The sequence below is a fragment of the Chiloscyllium punctatum genome, chromosome 5 (assembly GCF_047496795.1).
Source record: "Chiloscyllium punctatum isolate Juve2018m chromosome 5, sChiPun1.3, whole genome shotgun sequence".
In the NCBI taxonomy this organism is placed as follows: domain Eukaryota; kingdom Metazoa; phylum Chordata; class Chondrichthyes; order Orectolobiformes; family Hemiscylliidae; genus Chiloscyllium; species Chiloscyllium punctatum.
In genome coordinates, this window is record NC_092743.1 from 120548634 (window position 1) to 120562105 (window position 13472).

A 13472-nucleotide genomic window follows, 5' to 3' on the forward strand; every position below is an offset into this window, starting at 1 on the left:
ATACCCTGCCTGTTTTAGAACCATATTATGCATACATTGATGAAATAATCTATTGAGGAATCATCAAGATAAATGAGTGTCATTAAAATATTAAATAATAGCCAGCATTCACAATTAGGCAATAATTGAACCATAACAGACAAATATATGTATTTGTCTACAATATTTTATATCACAGTTACCAAACTGATGACTGCTGAAACAGGTCTGTGAATGTGTGTGCCTATTGAGCTGACTCTTGTTTCATTTAGTCAGTGAGTTAAGTTATACAACACTTAAATACAAAGGGCTAAATAAAGTTAAATATATCAGTAGCAGGCAGAAGCACGTGAAACCATGATTAAAGTACTGATTGAGTGATTCTACAACACAATGATAAACATTCAGACTCCTTGAATAGATTCCATAATTGTGCATTATGGATTTTTGCTATCAAAATATCAGACTCTGCCTTTCTGAACATCTGAAATACAATAATATACAGATCATCTTCAGAGTGTCCTGTTATTTGAGGATATGTGGGAGGTTTTGTAGAAAGTATTAGTATTCACTGCAATTTAATTGATGGGTTTTGTGAAAATACAATGTTGTCAGACTAGTCTACAGACTCTCATGAAGCAGAGGTACATGAGCCAACACCTTCTCTGTGATCTTTTAGAAACACTAGCCTAAAGTACATCTTGTGACAGCTGATGTTTTACATTTCCAAAGCAACAGCCTTTGGAACATTCTAATAGGTGTTCCCCTGTTCACTTGCATGAAATCTTATTAACACTGCAGTCCTTGTGGATAATGTTTTGCAAAAGAAGTTTTTGTTGAAAGAGCTCTCAGTCAAGAAGGATTTATGAAAAAAAACGTGGTCACAAAACCTTTACAGCATTTCAATGGCACAGATGATCCATGATAGAAGAGTAACTTTTTGGAGCATGTTTTCCAGGGACTGGTAGCAAAACAAAAGTTACAACATGTCTGTTTATTACTTATGCTGTTGACTACTTCACAAAAGTTATCAGATCTGAAGTACACTGGACCCTGGAAAACATCAATTGCTCACTGACAGGATACGACAGACAGAATTAGACATTTTGTCTTCAGTTGCTGTCATTGGCATTTGTTCCTTTTTTATTTACTACTATGAAACTGTCTTACACCCTCCACCACCGTCAGCGGTAACTTTTTTTTAGAGACTTGAACAAGCAATTGCGTGCCTGATGCATTTGAATAGCCACCACTGAATAAATCATTATATGCTGTTTTTTCACAATTTTCCTTCTTTATTTCTTGTTTGTTGAAGGTGGTGATATCCAGCAGCATACAAATCACATGGACTATCCTTTGAGAACCAATATAGTATGCGACTCTAGGTAAGTTATTCAACCATAGAAACATCACTGTAGATTCTGTTTCTGTGATTATCTAATATACATCTACACATATTCACTTTTAGAAGGAAATATTTTTATTTTGACTACTTCAGAAGGCAGAAAATTTCTTGGCTTATCTGCCTCCCTTGCTTGGGGAGAATAAGGTCAGAAGTAGCATCTCAGCTGTCATTCTAATTGAGATGGGCTGGTTTGGGATTGTCACAGATTAAATAAATTAGTATTTGTGACACACAAAACCACACCTTGGTAATATATCCCCACCATATTGTCATTTCATATATTTATTCTGTGTTGAATGGCTGGTGTTGTGTCACAGTAAAATGACAAACAAGTGAAGGGAAACTTGTAATTAAAAGCAATGACTGAATGTTAGAGAAGGACAGAAATTACAGGTTAATTCTAGTACACACTATAACATCAGAAGGTGAAGGCAACAAGGTCATTTGCTTTGGACAGCACAATGAAATACTAAATATGTTATATGAAGTGCAATTTTGGAAATGTGGCGCAGGTACATCAGATGAACTTACAATAAAATATACATTTTGTAGAGTTTTTAAAATAAGACTACACCAACTCTCATTGAAAGTACAAATTCTGCTTACCTGTGATGCAACTACTGAATTCAGTCAGACAGATGTTGCATAATTTTACTCCATACTTATTCCACCCTATGGATTTGTCCTAGTCTGACTCAGATTTTCAAATTGTAAGCAAATTGTGGAAAACACTGAATAACAAGTATAGTTGTTATGCAGAAATGTTTTTTAAAAATTGGTCATATTTTGTTTAAAATCTGTTTTTTTTTGTTAAGTTCCAATTTTAAACAATCCTAAATCTGGCATCATTGTCTGATCTGAACTGTCAATCAATACTGTTGATATTTGTGTCCTGACATTGCATTGTGTTTAATGCCAGTGCAATGTTTAACCTGGTTTACAGCAGCTTAAAAAGTTGTCAAGCTCAGGGGCATTTAGAGTCTATCTGGAGTTCATTTAAATCTTTCTCATAATTCCAAAATATTTACATTTGGAGCGATTCCTGCATTTGCAGGTAGCCATGAAAGTCCAGAGTACTGTCATTGAAGGGGAAATTGAATGTGTCTGGAGGCAATAGAAACTGAGTATGTTCATGTGGAAGTCAACCACCCATTTTGGTACAAAGTTGTTCATTTCGGTTCTTTAAGTAATTTCCATCTGTTCAGAGAAAGGAAAAAAACTCATTATCGTACTTGGTACATAATCTTCGATAGGGCTGTCAGTCCACTACACCAGTATTATTCCCCAATTTACTTTTTAAAAATACTTTATGGAGATGGGTGTCGCTGGCTAGGCCAGCAGTAACTGGCCCTCTCTAGGTACCTTGACAAGGTGGTTGCGAGCTGCCGGCGTGAACTGCTACAGTCTTTCATGTATAGCCACACCAACGGTGTTCAGGAAAGGTGTTCCAGGATATTAATGGACCAACAGTGAAGGAACCGCCATACAGTTCCAAATCAGGAATGGGTGTGCCTAAAATACAATCTAAAGCCTGGGAATGCTGGGAATTTGATATACAAACAGAAAATTCTGGAAAACCCATCAGTTCTGAGAGCGTCAATGGAGAGAGAAATAGGGGGTGGACGTTTCGAGGTCAATATATAACTCTTCGGGACTGTCTTTAATACTCAAACCTGTAACCTGCCAACCAACTTTTAGATGTGACAGTGTAGTTAGTTTTCCATTTTGGTGTACTACTCTACTTTGATGCCGACTAAAACAGCCTCTTTGCAAAGGGAGTCTACGTTTTTTTAAACAACTGACTCAGCAAATTTCATCTGTCACACGGATTTGCATAGAATTGTTTAACCGCAGTCAGCTCAGATTTGCTTCCGGTTCTAAACAAGCCTGAATATGTCCGCTGATAATTAACAGAAAGACAATGAAGATGGGAAAACTTAGGAAGATGAGCTAGCATTTGAAATAAACATTATCGGAGAATGAGAGGGTAAACACGGATCGTTTATTCACAGGGGAACGATAAACAACATTTAAAATCGAAGATAAAGTGTTGGGAATGTTGTAAAAGAAAGCAGCATAGGGCGTGGACAGATTCAGGGCGTCGCTGGCATCAGTGTATAAAGATGGGTTCAAACACCTCCTGGAGTCCCAGGTGACAGCGTCTTCCTGAGAAGGATTAACATCCTGAAAGAAAAAAAGAGGAACACGCCATTCCACATAGTCCAATAGGAACTACCTCTTCTCGGAAAAAAAAGTTATCCTTACTTGAATGCAAATACCTGTTTGGGGATACTTCCAATCGTGGGGATATTTCATTCTCTCTTGTCTCTCAGGTGAAATGTTCCAAAGGTAAAAGTTGACAGAAAACCAGTTTCAGCAAGAATCCTATCTTTAGGGGCAAAATTTTTTTTACAAAATTGCAAATTTCGTGGCGTTCCATTTTGTCAGGGGTATTTTGGTTGAAGATTATAAGTGTGAAAGGAAGTCTGGTGTCTGCTACATGAGATCAAAAGGAAAGAGCCTGTCATTCAGAGACGACACCGCTCCGAGAACACAGGCTGAGGTATAGACTCCGACTGTCTCGCCAGCTCCAAACCAAGGCAGGGAGTGAGGATTCATTACTCAACGTCCCTCAATGACAGGTCAATTGGAAACAGCGCTCTGTCACTCTGCAGTTAAATTACTCCGGGCAGCGAAGAGTTACTGGGATATCAGAGCAGACCCAATCTCTGATAAGATCAACACTTGATAGCGAGGGAAGGCAAACTTGTATCTCCGTTAGAGGTAGTTTTATCGGGAGATGAAACTCTTAGTGGCAGAACAGGAAATGGTCACGATACTATAAATTATCATCAAAAGTTTCAGTTAAACCGGCTCAAATGTATACTTTATATAACTACGTTACAAATATTGGCTTTTCCAGTTAAAATTCATAAAATTGAGTTGTTGCTTTTAAGACTTGAATTGTAAAAGTGTTAATCAGCTCAGCGAAAGAGGCGAGGGAAGAATAAAGGTAAACGCTTAAGTTGAAAACAATGCTCCTTTTCTTGTGGCAAAGATCTTCCCCCATGAGCAACAGTTCAGACGTGATTTCCACACAGATAACCCGCCAACAGCTCTCTCTTTCGCTGCAAGATCGCCCGGCGCTGGCTCGCTTTTTTTTCCACAATCAGCCTGGTCTTTTCTTCGGCTTCAGAAAAGAAACGTGTGGCGCCCCCTTCCCCGGGAGAGAGTGAAAAGGGGAAAGAGAGACAGAGAGAGAGAGAGAGAGAGAAGGAGAGCAGGAGCAAACATTAAAAAAAAGCCAGAGAAGTAATTCCGGGAAGGCTGCGTTCTGTGTGAAGGGAGCGAGGAGGCCTGATGGCGATGATCACAGCCCATTGCTGGTGTGTAAGTGTGTTGTGGGGCGGCGCGGAGCAGGAGGCATGTCCGCTGTTTGTATTCGCGCTGAATGCTGTCTTGAAATGACGTAATGCTTGAAGCCGGGGTCCTGACAAACGATAACATTTGTGATAAAGGCCGGACTGAACCAGAGCCCCTTTCCTCTCAGACATATTAAACACACAGACAAACACTACACGCACACACACACACAGACACCTTCCAGTCAGACAGACACAGGCAACTCAGCCTGCGCCTTCCCTTCTCTCTCTCTCTCTCTCTGTCTGTCTGTCTCCCCCTCTCTCTCTCTCTCTCTAAAATCTCACTCTGCAAAAAAACTCAGACGGTTCATGGCTCTCCCCAAAGCTCCACCATCTTTCCAGCTGCAAAGATTATTGCCATCAAATCAACAGGTAAGAGAGAGAGAGAGTAGGCGAAAGACAGCCCCCGAGTTTGAAGGAACAAAGATCTCAGCGATTTTTTGATTCGGTTTGCACACGCTGTATGTCTGTGTGTGTGGGGAAGGGCAGCGATAGTTCGCAGGTTTTGGGTATTTGTGTGTATCTGTTAAGATAATGCATTGAGTTTTGTTCAGTCGACAGCTCTGGTTTTTTTTTATTTCGAAAGAATGAAGCAGAGTTCTCAGATTTCACATCCATTCCCATTTCCCGTATTTGTTGGGTCGAGAGGTCACCCGAGCAGACTTGAGAAATGGTTCCTTGTACGTGACAGTAGCCTGCAGTAGCCTTTGGGGTCAAGTTTAGCAGAGGAAACGATGATTTCAAGTACGTTTGGGATACTCGCCGGCTTTCGTCTCTTTGTGTTGTGTGTGTGTGCTGCTATCGCGCCGGACACTTAGCGGGAAAGTGGGAATAAAGACATGGATGGCGTTCGAAGTGTCTTTTCAGATCCAGATGTCAGTGAAGGATTTCGGTCTCAGTGTGTCTGTAGCGTCAAGAAAGTTTTTGAGTGACGTGGCCGAGGTAACACGGTGAAGTGCATCTGGAGTGGGCTATTTAATTTCCATTTCTCCAGGCTGCGCTGTGGATTTATAAATATAGATTTACATTCTTAAGATCCAGTAGAGATCTCCCAGCAACCCCCCCCCCCCTCCCCTCACCAACACACACACTCCCTGTGCAGTCTTTCTGAGTCCATTGCGGCCCATCTGGCGGGATAAACGAGTAACATGGTTGGAGTAAACTTTCCCCCCACCCCCCAAAAGTCGTGTTAAGTGTGTGCGTGCTGCTGCGTTGAATTGTCTCTGTGTATGTGGCTAGACACCATCCTCCGGTGGTTTGACTTCTCCAGACAGGGACTTTCAGTTTTTTTTTCATCCCCTGATGTAATGCCAAGTGAAGCTTTTGAAAGTACAGACAGAAGTAATTGTAGCTTTTGACTTAAAGGGTTGCATCGGCTGACACGGGCAGAACGGGCCGTTTGCGTTACCTTATCCACACTCAGTAAAACGTGGCTTGTGATGGCAGTTAGTTTAGGACGTGTCCCCTTAAAAGTGCTATGAAAATGTTTCCTGCTGATTCAGGCTGGATGGTCGCCGGCGAGATCTGTTGAAAGCAGATTTGCGTTTGCTCTCGCGTTTCATCCCACCACAGCTCTGACACATCTGGCTTTTGCTATGACTTTTGCATTTATTAGCCCTGAATGTGAATATAAAATTGTCGTTTCTCCACCCTCCCAGATTTCCAGACAATAACTTATTAGCTGTTGTTTTCCACTCTGCGAGCTAGTTGGAAATTCGTGACACTGTTACTGCGTGTTCCACACCATTTTCCTCAGTACCGATTAAAATGTTTTGGGGCTTCGAAACCTGATTAATTCAGGATTTGCAGGTTTCCTTAACAGGGGAGTTAGACCCAACCTCGTTGCCAGTTACTTTTTCCACTCATGCTCTTTCTAAAGGCGTTTCACGAGAGTCACTATTGTGTCCAGCAAGAACTGCAGATGTAATCACTGAACGAAGCCACTCCAAAAGGGTTTTGTCACTCAAAGAGTTACAAAACTGTACATGGCACACAGGAACAGCAGGGCTAATCCGGTAAAATACCTCCTCAGGGCGTTTACCATTGACGTGAAAACATTGATATCTGGTCAAAGTTTTACAAATATTTAAAGGTATCACGGAGGCCGATGTCGGGGTTGGTTTAAAGCTTTCAATTGTGTTTGGAGAACTCTGTGAAACTGGCTTGGGGGAAAAAAAAATGTTCACTGCCTTGAATGGGCCCTGACTGTTCAGAATACTGTGTAAAGTGAATGTCACGTTTGCATTCACATGAACTATGAGCCCATTGAAGTCTGATCTCTTTGCAAGTCTTTGTGTCCTTATCACAGGAAATGTTGCGGAAAGCAGTTGTTCAGTCGAGTTCCTAGCACGTGTTGATTAACGATTCTTGTCTCCCAGACGTGATCACTTCTGGCTGAGCTTTCATTTGAGGATCAGAATAAACGAAACGGTCTCAGTAGCAAATTCCCCATTCGCTCGAGCACATTACAGCAACAGCGTGTGACATTGTTGGCAGATCGGTGGGCGAGCTTGCAATAATCATTCTGCTACCAGGAATATTGTGTGATTTGATGTTATGATTAATGGCAAGTTTATACAGTGCTTGATCAGATAATGAATACAGGCATCGCTGGGCCAATCTGGCGTGTGTGGAATGAGCAAAACCTTGTATCGATTTACTGTCGAGATCTGTATTCCACTTTAGCAGACCCCCTTAGCGTTGCAATCATATAAATTAAACCACGATGAAGGTCTGAAATGGTGAAATTCAGTAACTGAAGTAATATTGTTCTCGCGGATGGAGAATGCAATTTACTTGATTCACTTATCACAGTCTGAATCTTTAGATTGTTTGTTGTAGGGGTACCTCTGACACCTTTCTACTCAGCATCAACAGTTATGAACACATTAAACTTCGTGAAAATATATTTCATTTGGTTCGTTATTCTGTTTGTGAATCCCCCTTCTAAAGGGTGCATTAGATTACCACAAGCTCCTTTTAATTGCAAACGTGTTTGTGTAGATATAATTGGGGATATCAGTACATTATGGAGAACAATGGTGTTGTGCGCACTTAATTGCAAAACACACGATGAGTGTGTACTTTGATCATGTGACTGGCTATTATTTCAGTGTCTAGGCCAGAAGCAATTTGAAACTTGGGCAAAGCTAGCCATAAAGGGCCAAACTAGCATTTGTTCATATTCGGCTGAATGGACAGAAGTGACCATGTAATCATTGTAATGGCAGTAAACGTACAGAGTACTGAAAGTAAGCACAGTGTACCAAAAGTTAAGGGCTGTTCTTGATGGAATTATGGTGCCAAAGCAGAAAAGTTGGCTGTTTTCACTCGAAACGGTGTAAATTCCAACTTAAAATAGTCTGGCTGTCATTCTAAACCTGTTGACTTTCAGTCTACAACATCAGTTCCTGGACGTGCACACTATTGCACTGAATATTCGTTCCAGTTTAGGCCATCTGCAGAGATTTATTGGCACCAATATAAACAAGAGACGCTTGAAAGTTGTGGAATATACCAATTCTGGGATAATCGTGGTGGAATATCCAAAAAGAAGGTTGAAATAACTATTTGAAATTTTTGTTAGGTAACAGATCAAACTCGCAGAGATTCGAGCTTTGAATTCTTCGGAAACCTTTTTTTGTGTTGTGGTAGTCACATTCATCTAATAAAACTTATTTAAGCAGATGGTCTATGACGTTCTTCCAAAGCTGCTTTACCGAGTTACCCATTTTATTTGCAGTTTCTGGCTTATTGTCAGGACACGTAATGTAGAGAGAGAGAGAGAGAGAGAGAGAGAAAAATCCCTGGCTGGCTTTTTGTGGCTGACGATTTTACTTCTGAGTAGCTAAACGTTCCTCGCGTTAACAAAGTAGATTTTGTTACCATCAGTCCTGGGAATTTGCATCAAAACAGTGCCCGCCAAGGAAAGACTTTAAATTGAAAACCACGTCAGATCACTTTTTAAGAAGGTAGGCCCAGTCAGCACCGAATGGTTGTTTAAAGGTGTTGATTATTTTTGAACAGACATCTCGATTGAGGAATCTTACATTGTCCCTCCCTTTTACCGAATGAAGAATGGTGTTTATTATTCACATATTCCACTGATTTATTCATATTAGTACGGGAACTGGAACATGTTAACTACTAGTTACCACAGTTATTGTCACTGAATAGGCAGTAGTTGCCGGGGACAGCGAGTTAAGTCAAACTTATCGTCAAGGTATTTGTATGAATTACCCTGCTGGTTTTATGAATTCCTTTGAAACTACCACAAATGCCGTCATATGAAGTTAACAAAGCAGGGCAAAGCTGTGCATGTTCCACAAGGGAAACAAGTTCAGCTAAGTTATTATTTTAGGAGTACAATGATGAAGGGCTGTAATCGTCAAGAAAATCTCCACCTAATCAGTCATTCACAGGATTTGATTTACTTGTTGTGGAAAGGACAATCTTGTAAGGTCTTTAGAAATATAGTTGGAACTGCTGCAAACTAATCTCTTGGAATAATGATGGTGGCAGATTATAACTGTCGGTGCCTAATACATTGAAACCCCGGTATCTTTGCCGATATAAACGTTAACAGAACATTCCATTGACCTGACAAAATTTCTCCAGTCCACAACTTACGTGTAGGGACACTGAAATATTATGTACCTACACACAACGACGTTGGATATACATGACACTGCAGTCAGATTCTTCACAAGGAGGCTTATAGTAAACAGATGTAGTGTTAGCTTGATTGTGAGTGCTTTGAAAGATGCACTGATGTCTCCTTCAGAACCCCCTTCCCTCTCTCATCCTTTTCTGTCAAAACTCGACAATAGATTCGTCTGTATAAAACTTGGGCGGGTCTGTCTCGTAAACCATCACAGGGAAAACATGTAAACAACCACAACAAAAGAATGCGCAGCACTTTAAAAGAAAACGGGTTAGGATGAAACTGGAGCAGAACTAACACAGAGGGGTTCTAGAAAGAGGCTTGAGTTATGGCAGAAATATGAATCCAGGTGACAGGAAAACTGTCTTTGTGCTGTTAACAAAAATAAATTATGCAAGGGGCAGCCTCCAATGTTTCAATTCTCTTAAAGAAACATGTTCTCATTATGTGTCCTTTTGTTTCCCCACAGATATGGTCCGGAAAAAGAATCCACCACTGAGAAATCTTGTGAGCCAAGGCGAAAGTGAGAATTGCCAGGTCTCTCAGCCAGTAAGTGCCGTGAACCAGGAGTCTGCCGAAAGCTCCGGACTCCGGGATCCCATGCAGGAACACAGCAACCAGCAAGATGCATTCGAGTTAGTCAACAAGGAGGAACATTGTCTGCGTGTCACAGACGTCGCCGGCATCAAAAGGGACTTGAAAAGCCCCGCAGTGGGCGAAGGGAATGGCTTTAATTATGAAAGCCACAAGAAGGGAGGAAATGTTCCATCCTTCCCGCAAGATGAGGTGACAGACAGAAATATGTCTGCTCTCTCATCTCAGGCTGCTGGTAGAGTCTGTGAGGCCTGGAAGTCTCCTTGCAGATCAGAACCAGATGATGGCGATGGCAGGAGCCGCAATGTGTCTGGAACCCTCTCGGATTTAAACCACAGAGCTCAAACATCACCCAAAAGTGGGCGGGAGAAGGGGCAGCTGCTACAGGGTGAGCCACCTGAACGTCCCAACTCCAGGCCGGGCTCGGTGCCTTCAGAAAACTCTCAGGTGCTTTCAGATGCGGGTGTTGCACTTGATCAGACAAAGACAGAGGAGCTGACTGACAGCTCAGACGCAGCGCCCCTGACTCCCGAGCTGCAAGACTTCAAATGCAACATTTGTGGTTATGGCTATTATGGCAACGACCCGACCGATTTGATCAAGCATTTCCGCAAATATCACCTGGGTCTGCACAACCGCACCCGCCAAGATGCGGACCTGGACACCAAAATTCTCGCATTACATAACATGGTGCAGTTCTCCCAGTCCAAAGACTTGCAGAAACTGAGCCGAAACACAGGCTTGCTTACTGGGATGTTACAGGACCTGAGTACTCAGCGACCCGCCATGTTAAATGGGACCTACGATGTACATGTAGGTATCTTCTAACTTGATCCCAGCCGAGTCAAGGGCAGGATTTGTACTATTAATAGTAGGGCCCCGGGCAGTGTTGTAGAATAGAGAGACCCAGAGATTCAGGTACATAATTCTTTGACATTTTTGTCACTGGTAGACAGGACGGTTAAGAAGTCGTTTAGAACGCTTGCCTTCATTGCTCAGACCTTTGCGTATAGCAGTTGAGACGTCATGTTGAGGTTGTATAGGACTTGGGTGAGGCCTCGTTTGGAATACTGTGTACAGATCTGGTTGTCCTATTATCGGAAGGATATTATTAAAATTGAGAGGGTTCAGGGAAAAAAAAAGATTTACCAAGATGTTGCCGGAAATGTTGGTTTTAAATGATAAAAATAGGCTGAGAACTTTTTTCACTGGAACATAGGGGGCTGAGGGGTGACCTTAAAGAAGTTTATAAAAAATCACAAGGGGCAGAGATAAGGTGAATAAGGTCTTTTCCCTAAGGTGGGGGAATTCAAGACTAGGGGGCATAGTTTTAAGGTGAGTAGAGAAAGAAAAGGACATGAGTCCTTAATTCATGTGCCATTTTCTTAACACTTTTCAACTAATTTCAAAAGTATTTCCCTCAGTTGAAAGGGAGGCTCAGAGGCCTATTTGGATTCTTGACCATCTCCTTTACCCAGTGTTGGAATCAGTAATAACTCAGAACTTGGGATTTAAAGTAGAAAAGGACATGAGGGGAAAGTTTTATTTTTACACAGAGAGTGGTTAATGTGTGGAATGAATTGTCAGAGAAAGTGGTGGATGTAGATACAGTTACAACTTTAAAAGACAATTGGATAAGTACATGAATAGGAAGTGTTTAGAAGGATGTGGGCCAAACGCAGGCAGGTGGTACTAGTTTAGTTTGGGAACAGGGTCGGTGTGGACTAGTTGGACTGAAGGGTCTGCTTTTGTGCTGTATGACTCTATGACTCTGTAACCCAATCCCAGGTGCTTGGTACAAAGTCAAGCAGTTGTTAGGGTTTGGAATGCGTTGCCTCAGAGGGTAATGGCGGCAAGGTCAACTGAGCCTTTCAAAGTGAAATTGCATCATTATCTGGCAAGGAAAGCTCTGTAGCTCCAGGGAGTAAAGAATGGCACGCGGAGAATTGCTCCTTCGTGGTTTTGCCAGACAGAGGTGATACAGATATAGGATCTACTCCATTAGTAAGGGGACCATAAAGCTGAGAGGAGTAGTGGAAGGTGTGAATGAAATTGCCATTTAATTAATCATATAATGCACAATGAAATAATGTGGCAATGATCCAAGTACAGATGACCATTGCGCTACTGTATCCTGTGGGTGTATTTTAAAGCATTATGTGTGACCAAAATACAATAATATTTGTGTCACGTCATTGGCTCGGTGTGGCTGAACATACACCATTTCTTTGTGGTTTTCACCTGAAGGTCAGTGAATATTGCAATCCTGAAATCACCTAAGAAAGCCTCTTACCACAGATTCAAATTTTGTTAATTGGGATATATCCTAATAATTTTCATCTAATAGCTACTTACATTTTATTGCAGTGATTTGTTTACTGACTATATTGTGTGCAAATCGACTAGGAAGGTCGCCACTAAATGGATCAGACAACATAAACACTATTTGAGCCCATTACTGTTAATGAAAAGCTGACTCCACTTAATTAATTCATTTTTAATATCAATTTGTCTGTAGTCACCATTGAATGCTTACATTAGGATTCACTGCAGTAAATTAGCTGCTGATGACACTTCTAGAAAGCATCTAGCTTAATCCTCTAGCAGTGCCAAGTCCAAGTGACATACTTGTCATTTTAGACAAAAACACTTCTTTTTGTTGAGGGTTTTTAGGTATCTTTTGGCTACCACTAATCTTCACAGCAATTCACTGGCTAATTATATACTTTGCTGCATTGCATAGCCACATGTGGAAAGGGTATGATACCATAACAGTTGGAGTAATGGTAAATAGGAAAGATTAACGAGCAATTACTCGAAACAATGTTTTTGAGGCATATTTTTTAAAAAATTGGAATTAATTCATGTGCCATTTTGTTAACACTTTTCAACTAGTTTCAAAAGTATTTCCTTTGGTTGAAAGGGAGGCTCAGAGGCCTATCTGGGTTCTTGACCATCTCCTTTATCCTATGTAGGAATCAGTAATAGCTCAGAACTTGGGATTTAAAGTAGACTGACCTGTGATTTCAGAATGCAGGAGATAGTAACTTTCAGTTTAAAATAAGGAAGTGGCCGAAATAGTCTCATTTTTAACATCTCACAATGTACACCTAACCTGCACAACAAAAATGAATCAGTCATTATGGAATTGGATAATTTAGAAACCATGAACTATGGAAACCAGAAGTAAACAAATAGTTTCCCTTCAGACATCGAGTTGAAGTACATTTTATGGGGGCTGTCCTCCCTGCTATTCCTGAATAGTTAAGTACATCCTGACCATGTCAGCTCTATAGCCCATCACAGCATCATTGCATTAGGCTCTCTGAACTAGTTAAAGTGCAGTTTTACTGCTAAATCCTTCATTAACATTCATGCTGAGAGCCTGTATCACGGTTGCTCGACATGA

The 13472-nt window shown here is 41.2% G+C and overlaps 1 protein-coding gene and 1 long non-coding RNA gene across 11 annotated transcripts in view; one reads left to right on the forward strand and one right to left on the reverse strand.

Annotated features, from left to right (window-relative positions):
- The first annotated feature begins 1323 nt into the window (after positions 1–1323).
- The window catches only part of trps1 (trichorhinophalangeal syndrome I), a 222174-nt gene continuing 210025 nt past the window's right edge, over positions 1324–13472 (forward strand). Inside the window, exons 1-2 of one of the 10 annotated variants that reach the window (XM_072571237.1) lie at positions 1324–1364; positions 9939–10876. In XM_072571237.1, the coding sequence (XP_072427338.1) occupies positions 9941–10876 (936 nt within the window). In that variant the 5' untranslated portion in view covers positions 1324–1364; positions 9939–9940. Of the gene's footprint in view, positions 1365–3638; positions 3734–4350; positions 4775–4877; positions 5179–5400; positions 5551–5585; positions 5749–6785; positions 6822–8754; positions 8778–9761; positions 9819–9938; positions 10877–13472 lie in introns of those variants that run through there. The other 9 variants (XM_072571242.1, XM_072571239.1, XM_072571235.1 and 6 more) reach the window with 9 other exon arrangements.
- On the reverse strand, positions 3371–4168 carry LOC140477407 (uncharacterized). Its single transcript, XR_011960718.1, has 2 exons — positions 3664–4168; positions 3371–3568 (listed from the first exon to the last, which is right to left on the reverse strand). It is a non-coding gene; the product is annotated as an uncharacterized lncRNA (long non-coding RNA).